This window comes from Bufo bufo, chromosome 6 (genome assembly GCF_905171765.1).
Source record: "Bufo bufo chromosome 6, aBufBuf1.1, whole genome shotgun sequence".
NCBI lineage: Eukaryota > Metazoa > Chordata > Amphibia > Anura > Bufonidae > Bufo > Bufo bufo.
Window position 1 is genome coordinate 432,515,722 of NC_053394.1, and position 17,144 is coordinate 432,532,865.

The 17,144-nt window shown below is 46.6% G+C and overlaps 1 protein-coding gene across 1 annotated transcript in view; it reads right to left on the minus strand.

Annotated features, from left to right (window-relative positions):
- The window catches only part of LOC121005825 (E3 ubiquitin/ISG15 ligase TRIM25-like), a 35,171-nt gene extending 18,358 nt beyond the window's left edge, over window positions 1-16,813 (minus strand). Inside the window, exon 1 of the mRNA XM_040438587.1 lies at window positions 15,253-16,813. Within this exon, the coding sequence (XP_040294521.1) occupies window positions 15,253-16,811 (1,559 nt within the window). The 5' untranslated portion in view covers window positions 16,812-16,813. The remainder of the gene's footprint in view (window positions 1-15,252) is intronic.
- Window positions 16,814-17,144: the final 331 nt, after the last annotated feature.

The window sequence follows — 17,144 nt, forward strand, 5'->3', positions numbered from 1 at the left end:
TTCCAGCCATCTCTTCTCTCTGCAGGGTTTGACAGACAGGTATCTTAGTTTCCTACTTTTCCATCATCCTCCCACCTTCTGAACATCCCATCCTGCCACCTCTAATATTGTGCCCGCTGTGCTCCCTATACAGGTTACACACGGATAGTTCCCCTTAAATAATTACTGGCACACAGTGTCCTAAAAAATAACTGCGCCCAGGAAACAGTGTCCCTGACACTAATAGTGTAAACATGATGTTCCCCAAAAATAATTGTGCTAAGCTGATACCGTGCCAGGGTGCCCCCCACAGTAACAGTGCTCCCTAAAATCCCACCAATAGAAATAATTATCTACCAGACAACACGTAGTAGTAATAGTGCCCCTACAGTAATAATGTCCCCACTGTGTCCCAGAAGTAATAATGCTCCCATAGTGCTCATACTACATTCAAGTTCCTAATAAAGCCCACCATAATGCCCCCAGTAGTAATAATTCTCTTTAAAATGTGTAACAGTAGAAAAATTCCCCCTTATAATGTGCGCCAGTACATAAAAGTGCCCTGTTGTGTGTCAGTATAAAAAATACCTCCTCTTAGTGCCCCCTGTAGGGTCAATGTCCCCATAGTACCCTCATAATGTGTGCCAATACCCCTTACTGTTTGCCCAAAAAACCCTCTTAGTGCCTCCAGTTGAGCCAAGGTCTCCATAGTGCCCTATAATTTGTGCCAGTATAAAATACTCCTATATCGTGCGCCTCCCCTTGTCCCCATGGTGCCTGACAATGTGCCAGTATAAAATGCCCCCATAATGTGTGCCAGTATATAAGATAGGGTCACCAGTAGATGCCCCCATAGTGCTCCCCTTTCTCCATAGTGCCCATGTGTGCTAGCATACAAGATAGGGACCCCATAGTGCTCCTCCCCTTCCATAGTGCCCCCATGTCTGCCAATATATAAGATAGAGAGCCCCAGAAGATGCCTCCATAGTGCTCCTCTCCCCCCTTCTCCATAGTGCTCCCCATGTGTGCCAGTATATGATAGGGTCCCAATAGGGCTCCTCCCCCTCCATAGTACCCCCCATGTGCGCCAGTAACTAAGATAGGGCCCCCATAGTGGTCCTCCCCCTCCATAGTACCCCCCATGTGTGCCAGTAACTAAGATAGGGCCCCCTCCATAGTGCTTCCCATGTGTGCCACTATATAAAATAGGGCCCCAATAGTACTCCCCCCCCCCCCACAATGGAAGCGCTCATCTCCCCCTGCTGCCAGGAAGAAGGGGCCCCCTCCTGCCCTGGGCCCCTGTGCAGCCGCACCGGCTGCACATGTGGTATGTCCCCCCCTGCTAGGTATAAAGATGCATCACCCCAGGGCCTAGACAGGGCAAAGACTCAGGTTGGACAGCTAGGGGTAGTCAGAAGCCATCTAGCCCTCGCATCCTGAGAGCAGCCGAAACCTGTATAACAATAGGCCTGTGATCTTGACCAGAAAGCCTGCAATCAGTGCTGCGTCAGAGACTCTATGTGCGTGTCACCAAGAACAAAACGTTGTAAGGGACAGTATATATTTTGTGTGGTGTTTGTGAGGCAGGAGATACCGCAACCAGGGAGCATTTGCTGGATACTGTCCACGTGGAGGCAATATTGGGATGCCAACTACAGCTTAGCCATATTCACCACTCCCAGAGTGTTAACTCTCAGGAGAGTTGGGTATACAAAAAAACAAGGGAAAGGGTAGAAACTGTTGTCATTTAAAGAGACAGTACAACAATTACATCTGATGCCACTGTTATAGAGTGTGCCCACACAGAAAGACTGTAACCATCAAGCTTGTTGCCCAGTCCAGTATTCTTGTTACAAGTTCCATCTGTGTCCACCCGATTCCTTCCACCATTCTACAGTGGGGAGCCACACACACCTCTCTAGAACCAAAATAAGATCCTCAGTAGGGAGGACTCCTTACATATTTGTAGACTTGGTCCTGGCTGTCAATAGTGTTGAGGAGGAGTGATTACCGGTTCTTCAGTATGGCCTATATATAAATGTATGGTCTATATATAACTTTAAGCCTCCTCATGTCGATTAAGGTTCTGGTTCTTCAGTAAGGTTTCTTTCAGAAGAGTGATGTAAAACTCATCTGTGTGATGTCCGCTAAAAACTGACGAATTTCTGTAGTGTCCCACTAGGTAGGCGTGGGCACTACACAAGGGTCAATTGGTTCACGTGTTACTTCTACTCCTAAGAGACAGTAATATTATATTTGACCATGTATGTTAATGTATTTTCTATGTGTTTTTACACGCAATGTTTCCCCTGTGACATGTACAGCAGGCCTATTAGGGTGTAGTTAGGCATCCTAGACACTAGAGGGAGATAGGGAGCCCCTAGTATAAATGTCCAGGCCCAGACAGGGAGGAGTCAGTCTGTAGTCAGGAGTCTGTGGAGACAGAAGTGAGAAGGCACCAGCCCGAGATATGCTGAGGGCCTCCTCCTGACATACAGATGGATAGTCCAGGCTGCTAGCTACTACCAGGAGGCTAGTGAAGGACTCTAGCCTGCCTGTAGATAAAGTGAGCCTCAGTTAGCTCAGAAGACACCCCAGTAGTAGGAGATGAACCTCCTGGGAGCAACCTGCAGCTTCCCTCACAACAGGAACAGTACAACCAGCTCAGATAAGTAACCTGATGGGCAGAGGTACTATAAGATAAAAGCAAGGGTCAATACGGGAGGAAGATTTATTACCAAGGATTAAAGCCAGCATTTAGGCATCCGGGCCTTGGGATCCAGCCAGCCAGAATAGCTGTAGGGATAGAGCAGCCTGGTCTGTGAAGCATTAACTGTTTACCCTCCAAGTATCTTGCATGATTAATACCTGCCATTATTGAAAGTAAACCTGCTGTTGACATCTGTGATATAAGGGACTGCATAATCATCATCTCTGTACAAAGTTGGACTGTTCAAAGTAAAGCAACGTTTGGTTCACTATACCCCCTGTGTACCTCACTTATTGCTCCTACAAACCGGTGTGTCACCGTTACAGGCACTGGCGTCACGATCCTTAAAGGCACTCAAAACACCTGCAACATCCAGGGCACCTCATCCACCATCAGGTCTGGTCCCTACATCCAGAGTGTGCCCCAGATGAACTTGTGTCTACCTCTCCTTCACTGCCGCATGCCTGCCCAGGGTTCTCCTCCAAAAAGTGAGTAACCCTCGATTGCCCATAACCGTGACCTCACTATTGCTATACCCTGCAGGTCTGGCGTGCTGCATAAATTGGCGTCACGAACAGGATACAATCATATCCGCGCCATTGTTGGATTACAAAACTGTGTGCCATTATCCACCTAAAAAGTGACTAAGCCCTATTGTTTATTGAAAAATTGCTGGGCCAAAGAACTGTACTAATTTGCGGTGTGAAACTGTGCTTTTTATGGACTGTTTTGCTGTTGTAAAGCCACCGCTTGCTGTCAGTGAATAGACAGCGTTTTGCTCAAAGATGGCCGCTTAGCTTGACTGGATTTATTGCTGCGTCATCTTCATACTTTGCTGGTGGGAAAAATTGGCGCCTTCTGCTGAAAGTGCGGGAAAGGCTGTATGTCCGCGCCACCGCCCTGTCTACAAATTAGCATGTCTGCTATAATGGACCCGCCTCCCCTATGCTGGAGTACCTGGGGGGCGGCCTCCCAGAGGAATGGGAGGATCTGTCTGCAATTATTGGCGCCACCCTGTCGCTCTCCAGAGAAGGATCGAGCATGTTGACCAGTGAAGACTGCTCTGCAGGGATGTCGGCGCCTGACATTGTGAAAATGGACTTTACTGGTGTAGAGCAAGAGGACGCTCCACCGGCCTACTCTCCGGGACCGGAGAGACCCACCTGCCCGCCACCGAGGACGCAACCGGAGACCTATTATGGCTCCTGGAGAGACTTTTTCCAAACCTCATTTAAATGGTCGGCGCTGATGGCGGAGATACGGGAGGCCACAATAAAGAAAACAACCAAGACTAAAATCTACTACAAGGAACTGGCAAAGACCGTTCATGAGCGCCACAATGACACCCAACCCTGCCTGGAAAGGAGAATGGGGTTGGTTGTGGCATTCGACAAGTACCGAGGCTTCGGTTTTATTCAAGACTACACTACCGGCAGAGACTTGTATGTCAATCGGAGGTCGGTCAAGCAGAGCTACCTCCCGGAGCACCTGCATAACCTCCGCCAGGGAGAGGAAGTGGAGTTCACCCCTGCCGAGGGGCTGCGAGGCCCCTACGCCACTGCTGTGACCCGTCCAAGAAAGAAAGCGGAGGACTGGGAAACTGATGAGGACTACACTGGCTGCGAGCGTGAACCAGCGCGCTCTCCAGAACCGGCCCATCATACCTTTCAAGAGCGGGGCTCCTTCATTGGCCCGAACTTCTTTTGGCAACCAACAGTGGTGGAAAAGTGGGTGAGCCCGTATCCGTCCCCTGAGCTGCCCCGCCGGGAAAAGACCATAAAATAATTAGAAAACTTGGAGCGATTCCATGCTACCCTGGATAACATCCGAAAAGGTAAAAGACCGGACGTGCCACCTGAACCGGCAGTGGCTGCGCAGGATGCAACTTCCCTACCTGTACCAGCGGTGACTCAAGAAGACAGTGACACAGAACCCGAGAGCCTGGATGACCAAATCGTCCGCCTGGAGGAACAGCTGCGTGGACTGCGCCAGATTGCTGCCGCTAGGATGCGGACTCCACCTAGAGAAGAAGAGGTTCGACTCCAATACTCGGACATCGCTGGGTCAGAGGTAAGGGTACCTGTCCCTGCCGTTCGGCCACCTATAGTGTCTGCAGCTGCATTAAGGCCCCCAAGGAGGCCCTCTTATACCGTATTCCGCCGCGTAGAGTCGGTCATCCCCGAACCTACAGAACCGCTTGCAGCGGCGGTGCCCAGACCAGTGCAGCAGCCCACAATTGTGATGCCAGGACCAGTGCGGTCAGCCACCGTGATTACCCCTAGGCCTATGGGGCCAATACCAATTAGGGGTCCTTTTATGCTTCAGTTGCCCCCCAATACTGTGTTGTGGGCACATCCGCCTGTTGACGCTCACTACAGGCCCAATCTACAAATGGAGCCAGGGAGCACCACTGTGATGCCAAGTGGATTTGACATGCCCCTGTGAATTGGCCTGCTAGGCATTTGATTACCTTTTTTTTGCTAAGGGACCCCATTAAAGAGGATTAACCCTTTCCAGGACAGGAGTCCTTTGTTTTGGTCCTCTGTTGCTGCTGCCAGTTACTCACGGCTCAGTGGAGGCGGCAAACCACTGAAAATACCACATGCATCAAGGCCATATTGTTTACAGGACCTCCTGCCTGCTTTTTCTCAGAGCTAAAAAATCCAGTTGTGCCTATTTTTGTTGTTTGCACCTTAAACCCTTTAACCCCCTTTTCAGGTTGATTAAAGGATATTGCAGCACTTATTTTATATGCCATTTTAAATAATGTGGATTACTTTTATGTGCTGTGACTTTTATTATGCAACTTAAATTCCAAGGAAATGCACCCAGGGATAGACTCTAATGCACATGAGCCTCTGAGATTTTTGCTATTTTAAAGAAATGTGCCCAGAGATGGACTCCATTGTATGTAAGCCTCTGTGATCTTATTTCTCCGCCCTTGCTTCATATGCGGCTATACTTAACACTTGCAGTGAACAAATTACAAGAAGGAAACTACTATTGTTTTATTATTGACAATTTGCACTTAAAATATTATTATGGACTATCCTGGTATCACTGATACACTGCACCAGGTCAGCGCCCCTGTTCCCTTACAATTATCCTGAGAGAAGAGAAAGACGCCCCTTTTCACCGAACTTGCTCCTTAGCCAGTGGAACTGCCTGATATGTATATGTACTTGCAAATGTAGATGTATTTTCCTGCTTTGCACTATTTTTCTCTTTCAGTTGCAGTATCCAGCTGGGCAGGACCCCTTCATGTTGCGCCGAGGACGGGCAACATTGTAGCATGGGGGTATGTAGTGTCCCACTAGGTAGGCGTGGGCACTACACAAGGGTCAATTGGTTCACGTGTTACTTCTACTCCTAAGGGACAGTAATATTATATTTAACTATGTACTTTAATGTATTTTCTATGTGTTTTTATATGCAATGTTTCCCCCTGTGTCATGCATAGCAGGGCTATGAGGGTGTAGTTAGGCATCCTAGACACTAGAGGGAGATAGGGAGCCCCTAGTATAAATGTTCAGGCCCAGACGGGGAGGAGTCAGTCTGTAGTCAGGAGTCTGTGGACACAGAAGTGAGAAGGCATCTTAGCCAGAGATATGCTGAGGGCCTCCTGACATGCAGCTGGATAGTCCAGGCTGCTAGATGCTTCCAGGAGGCTAGTGAAGAACTCTAGCCTGCCTGTAGATAAAGTGAGCCTCAGTTAGCTCAGAAGATTACCCCAAGAGAAGAGATGTGCCTCCTGGGAGAAACCTGCAGCTTCCCTCACAACAGGAACAATACAACCAGCTCAGATAAGTAACCTGATGGGCAGAGGTATCATAACATAAAAGCAAGGGTCAATACGGAAGGAAGATTTATTACCAAGGATTAAAGCCAGCATTTAGGCATCCGGGCCTTGGGATCCAGCCAGCCAGAATAGCTGTAGGCAGGGCCGGCCTTAGGTGTCCAGGCGCCCTGTGCGAGCTAACCTTGTGGCGCCCCCCCCCCCCAAAAAAAAAAAAAACACTGCTTGTTGCTGGCATCATGGCATAGGCTGGCTGACTATCCAACCAAGTAGTTACCAGCCCACACACCCCAAAGGCCGGTGTAATGTTATACTTCCCTACTTCGTGAGATTTCCCTACCTTCGTCACTTCCAGTCGCACCGGACATGACGTGAGGAGGTGTGCAGCGCCGCGCAGGCGCACAACGACAGGTTAGGGAAGTTTCACAGCAGAGTGCGCATGCGCCAGGAGCCTCACCAGCGGTTAGGGAAGGGAAAAATTACGTACGGGCCAGTGCTTTTTCCCTACCCTAACCGCTGGTGAGGCTCCCAGCGCATGCGCAGTGTCGGCCGGTGTCCAGCTGAGAACATCCATCCGATCACCGCACCTGTGCACTGGCCCATAATTTTTCCCTACCCTAACCGCCGGTGAGGCTCCCAGCGCATGCGCACTCTGCTGTGAAATTTCCCTAGCCCATCGTTGTGCGCAGTGCGCCCCCCCAATATAATAAACATTGGTGGCGCAGTGCGCCCCCCCAATATAATAAACATTGGTGGCGCAGTGCGCCCCCCAATATAATAAACATTGGTGGCGCAGTGCGCCCCCCCAATATAATAAACATTGGTGGCGCAGTGCGCCCCCCCAACACCCCAGTATAATAAACATTGGTGGCGCAGTGCGCCCCCCCCCCCAATATAATAAACATTGGTGGCGCAGTGTGCCCCCCCAATATAATAAACATTGGTGGCGCAGTGCGCCCCCCCAACACCCCAGTATAATAAACATTGGTGGCGCAGTGCGCCCCCCCCCAATATAATAAACATTGGTGGCGCAGTGCGCCCCCCCTCAATATAATAAACATTGGTGGCGCAGTGCGCCCCCCCAACACCCCAGTATAATAAACATTGGTGGCGCAGTGCGCCCCCCCCCCCAATATAATAAACATTGGTGGCGCAGTGCGCCCCCCCTCAATATAATAAACATTGGTGGCGCAGTGGGCAGTGCCAATGAGGGTTAAAAAATAATTAGCTCACCTCCTCCAATTGATCGTCTTCTGTTCTTTCTTCATGACCTGTCAAAGGACCTGTGGTGACATCACTGTGCTCATCACATGATCCATCACCATGGTAATGGGTCATGTGATGAGCTCAGTGACGTCACCACAGGTCCTGAAGAAAACAGGAGACCGGCAGCTATGCGATCAACTGGAGGAGGTGAGTTAATTTTTTTTTATTATTTTTTAACCCTCACTGGCACTTCCCACTGTGCCACCAATGTTTCTTATACTGGGGTGTTGGGGGGGGGGGCCGCACTGTGCCGTTTCTTATACTGGGGTGTTGGGGGGCCGCACTGTGCCACCGTTTCTTATACTGGGGTGTTGGGGGGGGGGGGGGGGCCCGCACTGTGCCACCGTTTCTTATACTGGGGTGTTGGGGGGGGGGGGGGGGCGCACTGTGCCACCGTTTCTTATACTGGGGTGATGGGGGGGGGGGGCGCACTGTGCCACCGTTTCTTATACTGGGGTGTTGGGGGGGGGGGCGCACTGTGCCACCAACGTTTCTTATACAAATACAGGAGGCGGGTGCCGGAATCAAATAGCCGGCACCCGACCTTTGTGACAGGGAGCTGCGATCAGCGGCAGTTAACCCCTCAGGTACCGCACCTGAAGGGTTAACTCAACTGCAGCTGATCGCAGCTCCCTGTCACAGAGGTCGGGTGCCGGCTATTTGATTCCGGCACCCGCCTCCTGTATTTGTATTTCAGGTCAGTTTTCTTCATTGGTGGCGCAGTGGCCACAGCCCCTCCCCTCCTCCTCCTGCCTCTCTTCTTATTGGCAGCGGCGGGGGCAGCAGGCAGGTCAGACAGGGGAGAGGGAGATGGAGGGGGCGCCCCGAGGGAGAACACAAGTGCAGCCTCGCCTGCCGCAGATTACATTGCGAGCTGTCGGCCGCCCAGCGCCCCTGTTACTATGGCGCCCTGTGCGGCCGCACAGCCCGCACACCCCAAAGGCCGGCCCTGGCTGTAGGGATAGAGCAGCCTGGTCTGTGAAGCATTAACTGTTTACCCTCCAAGTATCTTGCATGATTAATACCTGCCATTATTGAAAGTAAACCTGCTGTTGACATCTGTGATATAAGGGACTGCATAATCATCATCTCTGTACAAAGTTGGACTGTTCAAAGTAAAGCAACGTTTGGTTCACTATACCACCTGTGTACCTCACTTATTGCTCCTACAAACCGGTGTGCCACCGTTACAGGCACTGGCGTCATGATCCTTAAAGGGACCATGCCCCAGGCACTCAAAATACCTGCAACATCCAGGGCACCTCATCCACCATCAGGTCTGGTCCCTACATACAGAGTGTGCCCCAGAGGAACTTGTGTCTACCTCTCCTTCACTGCCGCATGCCTGCCCAGGGTTCTCCTGCAAACAGTGAGTAACCCTCGATTGCCCATAACCGTGACCTCACTATCGCAATACCCTGCAGGTCTGGCGTGCTGCATTTCCATCCATGTTGAATCAGTATTGTCTCTGACTGTGTTCTGTTTGTCCGTTTTTCTTTCTGAGTGCCATAGGTATGCCCGCTCTGCCTCTCCTAGCAACCCTCAGTGAAAAACTGACTGGGCACAGATGGCGTCCTTGTCACGGATGGTGTACAGGAAACAAGACAATGCAATATAATCAATGACTCACTGGATCCACAACTAAGGAACAAAAGGGAGACCCCTGCATGAGACCTGCCACTCTCCCTGACTGCTCAGCCTATGCGAACACCCCAAAGGTGGATGGGCGCATATCCACGTACCTTGGCTATCTAATACCTGAAGACCCTACAATAGTGAGGGGACACGACCACCGGCTCCCTACACTAGACACGGAGGGAGTCAGGGTCTCCTGAAATCCAGCAGACAGAAAATCACAAATAAAGGAACAGCACTTATCTTGCAGAGGACTGGGAAATAGGAACAGCATGCACACACACTCCAGGAAGTTGTATAAGCCGCACACTACTGCATTATGGGGAGGAACTTAAAGGGAAGCAATCAGTCCAACTGCATGACAGCTGAGATAGACTAACGAGATGAGGAACTGAAACCAAAACAAAGAAACTCAAGGAGGAGGATCTGGAAGGCTCCTGTCAGAGCTTCTCAGCTGTCTGGTTGTGACAGTCCTCTGTTTTTTGCACTGACCCATTGACTTAATTGGGTGAATCTAGTATAAAAATCGGGCCAGAACACAACATGCTGCAATTCTTTCTGCAAGGAAGGATGGTCCAAGAAGAAAATCAGGCATGTGTGAGTTGGCTCGTTGACTATAACATGTGTTCTAGACACGGACAGCAAACAGACGTGATCATCGCTCCTCTGAATGAGCCCTAAGGGCTGAATGGCTAAGGTGAACCCCCCTGGTAAGGTTTTGGAGCCACATTGCCCGTATGTACTTTCCACTCAATCTGGAAAGTAAGTATGACACTCTGCAGTGGACTCATCTGGGTAGTCACCTCCGACTCTACGCATTTCTCATTACTCGCTGTGGGTTTCCTGGAAGTTCTCATCAGAGGACTTTCCATGAGTTGTCGACCTTTAAAGGGACACTGACAGGCCCAATAAGCATATTTAGGTATATATATGACAGTACAGGTCTTATAAAGTGTATTAGAATCATCTAAGTATCCCCCCTGTCCACCTTATAAATACAGTAAACTGAAGGATGGGGCTTTAAGGCAGAGCTCCCAAGTGTCCCTCTTTTGGACCCAAGTCCCTCTGTCCCTCTTTGCAACTTAAATGTCCCTCTTTTTGATCTGAGGTATAGATTTGGATTATTACATTTACAATATTGATCCAGAAAGTATTTGTATGGTTCCTATCTTTATATTAGACCTAACCTTGCATATTATTTCATTATTTGATGCAATTTGGATTTTACTAATTTCTAGATTCAGATCATTTTTGCGTTTTTCTGCTATAAGAAAACTATTAAATTGTATAAATGGACTTTCACACAATAACCATAGGTGTCCTTTTTTGACCGTCCAAAAAGTTGGGAGGTATGCTTTAGGGTCCAGGAGGCACTCATTTTATTTACAGCAAGCAGAGATCTTGAAAACAGTGCACTTAAAGGGCTTCTGTCACCCCACTAAACTGTTTTTTTTTTTTTTTGTGTACTTATAATCCCTATACTGCGATTTATCCATACATAATGTGATTAATCATTTTGGTTCAGTAGATTCTGCTAAAAACGTACTTTTTAAAATATGTAAATTACCTGTCTACCAGCAAGTAGGGTGGCTACTCGCTGGTAGCAGCCGCATCCTCCTCTCATAAAGACGCCCCCTCCGCATGTTGATTGACAGGGCCAGCGAACGGGATCTTTCTCTGCTGGCCCTGTCTGCATTCCAAATCTGACTGAAGACAGGTACGGCGCTGTGTTGTGCATTTTCATACGTATACAATATTATCTAATGACATTATAATCAAAATTAATGCTCATCTCATTGCCTTTAAGAATAAAATCAGCCTGAACCAAAGTTATATTATGTGGCTGAGGAAGCCAAGATGAGTTCATGGCAAGTTCAGTCTATAAAAAATAATAATTGTGAACATAAACGGACATTGTATTTAAAAGTTATTACTAAAGATATGAGACCATCTGGTAAGGAGTAAGTCAACTCCCTAAAACATGTCTGTCTGGAGGGAACAAGGTTACTTGATAAGGACTCATGTCCTTATCACACACCTGCTGTATGAGGTTCAATTTATATATTCATAATTATATTATATATATATCTCTGCATGGTATATTTAGTTTATAACATATGTTAATCAATAATTCATATAATGTGTTATCTATGTGTAACAATGTATCGATTTATATATGTTATACCATGTATTTACCATTTAGAAGGTACAGAAACAAGTAAGTTTAAGTTAATTGGATTTCAAAACAATAGTTATTCATGGATGTAGATAAATGAAATGTACAAGTTCCGATGCCCAGCATCAAAGCCGCTATATAAAATTTTAATCATATATTTCAAAAAGATAGGAGAAGACTCCAACAAGTCCAGGATATAGGTAATTAAAAGTGTCAGGAAAAGACCTTCCTCAATGATTTATGGTAAGAAAGGTCAACAAAGTCATGAAAACATATTATTAGATATTTAATTTTAATGCTTAAAAGTTGGGATGTTCATCTACAATACCGCAGTGCCATCTGGAGGCAGATGGACAACATTATATTATTTCATTATTTGTTCTAATACCATATTAGGAGTTGATACAACGTCATGATGTTATTAGCATGCGAATACACCCACCTTACTTGATTGGGAATCCCTAATCTAAAGGGGATGATTCTTAAATAAGGGGGGGGAATAATTACTTGTGGGCGAAATAGCAGAGGGAGTTAGCAAGAAAAAAAAAAAGAGCTAGAGAAAAAGATCCATATATCCATTGATCCATCCATTCATTCAATCAAAGAGAAAAACTTTACCAGAAGAAACTTGGATTATTCCTTTTGGATTACTAGGAAAGTTCTTCAGAACTGGTCCCATCTGAACTCTGTCTACCTTTGACCCGGTAACGTATATTTTGTTTACTACTCGTGATATTAGTAAGATATTTCTCTCGGTATATAGCCAAGAGTTCCCATATTGTGGGAATATATAGTGTTAGGTGCCTCCATAATGCTGATTATTCTCTTAGCAAAGATGCATATTGTTAATGGAAGATCTGACATTATTTGAAAAGAGGACTAAACCCCTGGAAAGTTATTTTCCTTTGTCTGATTGCCGAGTTGAATATTTTATCATATTAATATCATATATTTTTGATTGGTCATAGGAAAACAGAGTCAAGGGATAACAGTTATTTTCCTGTAAATCCGTGTTTTATTGTTATAACCTGTTTGATAACAGAAGATCCTAAGTTTCTCTTGGTATATGAGTCCGTTTGTTAAAAGTATGACACTGGTTGTCATGAATCAATAAATCATACTGTGCTGATCAGATAGGGGTGTGTGAACACCACCGTGTGGTACATTTTGGATGTTACTTTGTAACTTCATCATTTGTTTTGCAGTTGTATTGTTTTTATATTCTTTGTTTTTATAATAAACGATTATATATTTTGCATATACAATTGTCCCTTTGTTTCACTGCTTGCTCGGCCGCTCCTTCCTCAATGCGCCGGCGCCGGGTGTAGATGTGACGTCATCGGCGCAGGCGCATTGAGGATGGAGCGGCCGAGCGAGCGTCCGCTTCTCAGTGCGCCGACTGAATACCGTTACGGCGCAGGCGCGAGATCTTGATAGCAGACAGGACCAGCCAGAGGACGATCCCGTTCACTGGCCCTGTCAATCAGCATGCGGAGGGGGCGTCTTTATGAGAGGAGGATGCGGCTGCTACCAGCGAGTAGCCGCCCTACTTGCTGGTAGCAAGGTAATTTACATATTATAAAAGTACGTTTTTAACAGAATCTGCAGAACCAAAATGATTAATTACAGTATGTATGGATAAATTGCAGTATAAGGATTATAAGTACACAAAAAAAAAAAAACAGTTTAGTGGGGTGACAGAAGCCCTTTAATTCAATCTATATTAGATAGCTGCGGACTTTTCATTTTACAGTTAATCAAAGCTTACAAAGTTTAAAAGCCACAGTGATCATCACGTCACACGCGTCATAACAGCCAGCATGATGTACAGGACGATGCTAATACATTATAAACCCAAAGACGTCCTATACCAATTATAAATAGAAAAGATTCTAATCTTTATTAATCAATTGGTGGAGTTCTGCTTTCTTTTCTATAAGGCTGTACATGGAGGCTTTGTGCATTATTGAGTTCATGTTAGGCTCCATTCACACGTCTGTAGAATGTGTCTGCACCCGTTCTGCAATTATCCGGAAAGGGTGCGGACCCATTCATTCTCTATGGGGCAGAAATGGATGCGGACAGCACACAGTGTGCTGTCCGCATCCACATTTCGGAGCACGGCCCCGAACTTCCGGTCCGCTGCTCCGGAAAAATATGGAACATGTCCTATTCTTGTCCACAAGAATAGGCAGTTCTATGGGGGTGCCGGCCTGGTGTATTGCGGATCCACAATACACTACGGACGTGTGAATGGACCCTTACTTGCATGATTTTTTTTTACCTTGAGGCGGGCGCTGTTACATTTCTTCTCCACCAGATGTCCCCGCTGATCCAAATTTCCATCTTTTGGTGCGGAGTTTTTATAGCAAATGATTAATAAAGATTTTGTGCATTTTGTATTAATAATTCACCCACGTGATTTCTTTGGATTTTTAAACAGCATTTTCATGCTCAGGCATGAAGCCAACTATTCTAGGCCTAGGACCGTGTTTTTTTTAAATACCCGTAGGTTTGAAATAAGGTCACAAATAGCAATCCCATTATAGGATTAAAAAAAATATATTATAAATAATGTAATAAAATTTTTTTTTGCAAACATCCCCCCCCCCAAATGAAAATACATTTCCTATGAAACATGAACGGCATAATTACATTTAAAAATCAACAGCAAGAACATTTCCATATGAAAAAACATATATATATATAAATTACACCACCAAAAAAATTATACCAATTCTTCTGAAGAAAAGCCACTTCTGGTTGGCTGTGAGACTGACAGCAAGGTATTATGAGAAAGCCCGCCAGCCGGGGCCCCGTCTCCTGCTCGTACACATGCATGCTTGGCTCAGAGCGCTGAGCTCTCTGTTCAGTCAATAAAAGTTTGATTTGATTTGTACACTTAAGTTGTGCCCATATAATCACCAATTGCGGGTCAATAAAGGGTGCAGCAGCTATTTGGGGGCCCAGCAGCCAGGAGGGGCTGAAAACTTGATTTAAAGTAGAACTGGCTTAGTTGCCCATAGCAACCAATCAGATTCCACCTTTTATTTTTCACAGCTCCTTTGGAAAATGAAAGCTGGAACCTGATTGGTTGCTATGGGCAACTCAGTCAGTTTTCCTCTACACCAGTTTTGATAAATCTCCCCCACAGTCCCTACATAAGGGCTCATTCAGATCACCGTATGCGGATCCATTTTTTTGCAGTCACTTCAGCACGTCCACATTTTTGCGGACAGATAGACTTCAATGGGGACACGTCCTGATTTTCACTGACAAGTATAGGACATGTTTTATTTGCTTTGTGGGGCCGTGGAACGGAAGAAAATATGCGGACAGCACACGGAGTGCTGTTCGCAGCTTCTGGGGCCCCGTAGAAGTGAATGGGTCCGCATCTAATCCACAATGAAAGCAACATACGGCCATCTGAATGAGCCCTAAGAGTGCCACACAATGCCCAGCACTATATAATACCCAATTATTACCATCAGACAGAGCCTAACCACGAGGTACACGTCAGAGACATGTGCACACCTCCGTCAGGCGCCTCCGACACAGATTGCAGACATAATAGAGCAGAATGCAGCAGACACCATGACTGAAACCCGATGGACCACTTTACTCATTGGGCGCCACTGGTGTCCATCATGTGACATAATTTTTGAGCCGAACAATGGAAACGATTATTGCAGATGTGAACAAGTCTTTAGCTCCCGACTCCCGATTCTCAACCAATTGTTTTTAACCATGAAAACCGCGTGGAGGGGCTCGGTGAAGGAGGCCGAGGCCGTGTACAGGTGTCTCACAGGGTCACTCAGTTGATAAAAGGACAAGCGGCCGCCATTGTAGTCCAGGTAGACTCTCACACTATTACAAGGAGTCCTGCAGGGTAATGAGATACAATGACCATCATGCTCTGCCACGAGCCTACCACCATGCCTCCAAAGGCACCACAACTTATTATTACAACCCAGGCTTGACAGGTCCGTTCTCCAGTCCATACTGGGACAACACACCCCTACTCCCCAGTGACCAGAGTCACTGGTCTGCACCTCCCAGTAATGTCTTCCTGAAGAAAAGCTCATGGTGCTTAAGACCTGGTTGCCCTCAAATCTTTCCTCTGTTTCTGGGAGATTCTGGTTTGTTTGTGAATGGGTCACAGTCTTCAGGTCATCTGATACCTGGAGGTTAGGAGACGTGCTGCTCACATCCAGAACTAATTCTGCAGGTTTCTGTATATAGAACCATATGTTCAGGCCTAACATTATGTCATATAGTCCCATTTTTAATGTCTTTGAGATCAGGTGCACGTCCAGACCACCAGCATTGTGTACCTCTTGACGTCTTTTTTCCCCATCCATGGTGCCACCAGACTGCTTTTCTTGTAGGACACTGAATGGATCTGTCATGTTACACAGCTCCTCCATGTGACGTCTACTCTTTAGCAGCTCCTCCTTGTATTTCTCTAGCTCCTGGATGTGATCAGTGTAAGAACGTAAAGACTCTTCTTTCCTTGATAAGATGTCACTGATGAGAGTTTCCTCGAGAATTTCAAGTTGTCTCCTGATTGCTCGAAACCGATCATGGACTCTCCGAGTGACAACATCAGCTTTTTCTCGGATTTTTCTCATGTCCTCCTGCAAGTTTTGGACTTTTTTCTCAGTCTCCTCCATCTTAGAGTTCATTGTCTCCAGAAACTTTCTCAGTCTCTCCTTCTTATTCTCGGAGGCCTCATTCACTGATTGAACCTGGTGTTTCCGGTGTTCTTTGGCCAAGGAGCAAGACAAACAGATACAGGAATTGTCCACTGTGCAGTAGTACTCCAGGATCTTCATATGTATGGGACATTTTCTGTTCTCCAGGGTCGTCGGGTCAATTAACGTATGTTGCACCGACCTGTTATGGTTTCGGAGATGTCTCTCACACATGGAGGTTTCGCATTGCAAACAAGTCTTAATGGCAGGAAATGTAAAGTCACAGTAATTGCACAGGACTGTGGAGTCACCATTTCCTGGGTGAGCAGAACAGAATTGCTCGGCGATGTTGTTCAGGTTCGTGTTCTTGTTCAGGACCGGTCTTGATCTGAATCTCTTCCTGCACTGAGGACACATATAAGACATTGACAGTTGAGTGTCCAGTGCACGACCAATACAACCCCTGCAGAAGTTGTGTCCACACCTCAGGGTCACAGGATCCTTGAATATATCTAAGCAAATAGGACATGTCAGTTCAGCTTTTAGATCCGCCATAGTTGAAAGTCAAAGAAAAATGAAAATGAAAGTGGCAATTGCCACTCCTCAATATTTGGTATCTCCCCAGGCTTCCTGTGGTGCGACGTCTGCCAGCACAGAGGAGGCGTCCAGGGTGTTGTAAAATTCTTGCAGATGACATTCCAAGCAATATCTGCATAGTCACATCAAACATTTCCTGATTGCTTGCATCGCAGCAGGAATGCACATTTATGGATAGAAAACGTCTGTACATGTCCATAGCAGTGTAGGATGGCTTCCTGAACCTCATTCATATTTCAGCCATGAGTTTCTTATACAAGTCTCCTGGAAAATATAGTAGAGAGCACCTAA